The sequence below is a fragment of the Temnothorax curvispinosus genome, unplaced genomic scaffold (assembly GCF_003070985.1).
Source record: "Temnothorax curvispinosus isolate PA1 unplaced genomic scaffold, ASM307098v1 QBEX01011798.1, whole genome shotgun sequence".
Classification (NCBI taxonomy): domain Eukaryota; kingdom Metazoa; phylum Arthropoda; class Insecta; order Hymenoptera; family Formicidae; genus Temnothorax; species Temnothorax curvispinosus.
The window spans coordinates 1-2552 of NW_020221578.1; the positions used below are offsets into that span (position 1 = coordinate 1).

Genomic DNA, 2552 nt, shown 5'->3' on the forward strand with positions numbered 1-2552 from the left:
GCGCTGCGCTGAGGTCCATAGGTACATCTTCGTCTATTCCCGGCATGGTTAAAATAATCCGGCGGAGTTGTCCCAATATCCTGTGCCAACGTTTATAATGATTGGTGGAATAGCTGCTCCTTCTCATCCTGTGAAGTGAGCACAAACCAAAGACTAAATTTTGGTACGAAGTCATGTGGTTCGGTCACTTACGAATTATTGCTGTACGTCTTCAAGTCGTCAGTGTGTCTCTGCTTCCTGTGCTTCTTCTTGTAGATTATACTGGATCGTTGCTGTTCTTGAGTCAGACTGTTCGGATTCGGGCTCGGTACTTCGGCTTTTATTCTCTACTGAGGAGCAAGGGGTAGGTCCCTTGGTTCCTTTGTTACGGTTGCATCGTGCATAAAGTAAATTCGCAGTACTGCTGATCCAAGAAGTCCTGCTTATCATCCAGACGATGACCACAAGTATTCCGAGAACACTCATGCCCCATCCTACTGCACTGTAGGTGATAAGTCTTTGTTCTTGCATCCGTCTATCCTTGATCTGGCGAGCCTTTTCAATGATGTCATCAAAAGTCGTTGATACGTGGCTATTATTCATCGTCCATAATTCGCTTGTCGCTTCTGCCAGGTCGATTTGATATTTTTCACGGATAGGCTCGTACAATTGTAAAATGCTTAGGTTGTTCATTGGAGTATAATGCTGTACGAATTCTATAGAATGAACGGATGGATGGCTCATCGTAGTAGTCCCTGATTTAATTTTACATCCTTGGCGTATGGAAATAATGCCAGAATTACTTATTTCTTCCTGGTTGTTTTGTTGGCATTCTATACGAATTATTTCTCGTTTTCTTGCGGTATATATCCAATTTCCGGGCGTAGTTAAAGCTTTCCAGTATGTTTCTCGTAGGTTTTGTAATACTATGTTGCAATATTCCATTTCTATATTCTTATTTAGTAAGAGTTGAATATTACAACTTGTCGCTTGCCGTATCTTTTTCAAAGGAAATATAGCTGGGCAGATAAATACGGTGCTGGACGATATGCATTCTCGCAGTTCCCCTTCTCGGAACTCGTAGAAGCTATCGGTGTCCTCGCTTATTCCAATATGTTCTGCGTCAGATTTAATTATTGCGAATTTTGTTTCGTCAAATGCTTGTTTAGCAGGTAATGGTACGGCTCTATACATTTTATATATTCCAGGAATCAATAATGGAATATGCAGAATATAAATCAATCGATTTCCGGAGTAGGCAATTCGTAAGTTGGATATTTTTATAAGTTGATCTATTCCGATTTCGTCAGTACTTACCGGAAATTCTGCATGAGGATTCTGTTCTTTTATTAACTTACAATTTTCTATTAATTGTTGCGGTGAAATTAAACGGGGGTGGATGAATCCCTGTTTTCCGAATAATATTCCATCAATCAGAATATTTAAATCTATTTCATGTTGTAATATTTCCGTATCCAGTTTTGTCATAACTTCCCAAAAATATCGATGCCTTTGATTTAACATCGCTTTAATTTCTATTGCGCTAAGCTGCTTTCTTATCTCCCATGTGGCGTTGTACAGTTCCCCGAAACGCGTTCGCGTTGCTACAGTTTGATTCACGAGTAGCAGAGCGAGATCGTTAGTTTTATTCTCTACATGCATTATTGCATTACGCATGGCATATTCGTCTTCGATGGTTAAAGTTCCGAATAATATCTTGCTAAGTTGTCCAACAAATTCCAAGGGAGCTCGTTTTGTGCGGGATTCTCCTATGAGTGCGCGTATATGATCTTGATACTGCTTTATCTTATTTAATTTGGCAATTAATGAAGTCAATCGTGGTCGTATTTCACAATGTGAATTGTGATCACCACATTGTTGTAATATCGAGTCCATTTGCTGTTCGAGTTTGGCCGTTGCACCTTTAATATCGCGCAAGTCGATGTAGATTATCATCTTCCAAGAATTTTCGGACGTACGCATTTCTCCAACGGCTTCGAAAAATATTCCAGGATTATCTTTTAAACCAGTAATTGTGTATTCTTTTTCCTTCATCCCTGATCTGCAATCCGAGCAGGTTTAGTTCGGTCTACATGTACGATTTTAATTTTATTTGGTGGAATTAATATTTTAATATTATTATTTTCTAGAATTTCCACAATTTCATACGGCCCTGTATATTCGTCATCGAACTTGTTTTTCTTTTTAGGTTTTAATAAATATATAAAATTTCCTACTTTATACGTTTGTGTTTTTAATTTCTTATCATAATAGTGTTTATAACGTGTTTTGGCTAACCCTAAATTTGACACAGCTAGTTTTCTTAGATCAGTTAATTTATCAATAAGTTCGCTCACATAATCGTCATACGTTTCTACCGGATTTTCTGTCTTTATTTCAGATGGCAATCGTGCGGCTTTGCCGAATACTAATTCATACGGTGTAAATTTTGTTCCCTCATGTACGCTAGTATTATATGAAAACATAGCATGCTCGAGCCAATTATCCCAATCATGTTCATCAGTTATGTAATGCTTTAAATATTCGGTCAATACATGATGGCTTCTTTCTAA

At 38.0% G+C, this 2552-nt stretch overlaps 1 protein-coding gene across 1 annotated transcript; it reads right to left on the reverse strand.

Moving 5' to 3' along the window:
- Positions 1–72: 72 nt before the first annotated feature.
- LOC112461802 lies at positions 73–731 on the reverse strand. Its single transcript, XM_025027182.1, has 2 exons — positions 193–731; positions 73–128 (listed from the first exon to the last, which is right to left on the reverse strand). Exon 1 carries the CDS (start codon positions 721–723, stop codon positions 220–222), a length of 504 nt encoding a protein of 167 aa, XP_024882950.1. The 5' UTR covers positions 724–731; the 3' UTR covers positions 73–128; positions 193–219.
- Between the last annotated feature and the right edge of the window lie 1821 nt (positions 732–2552).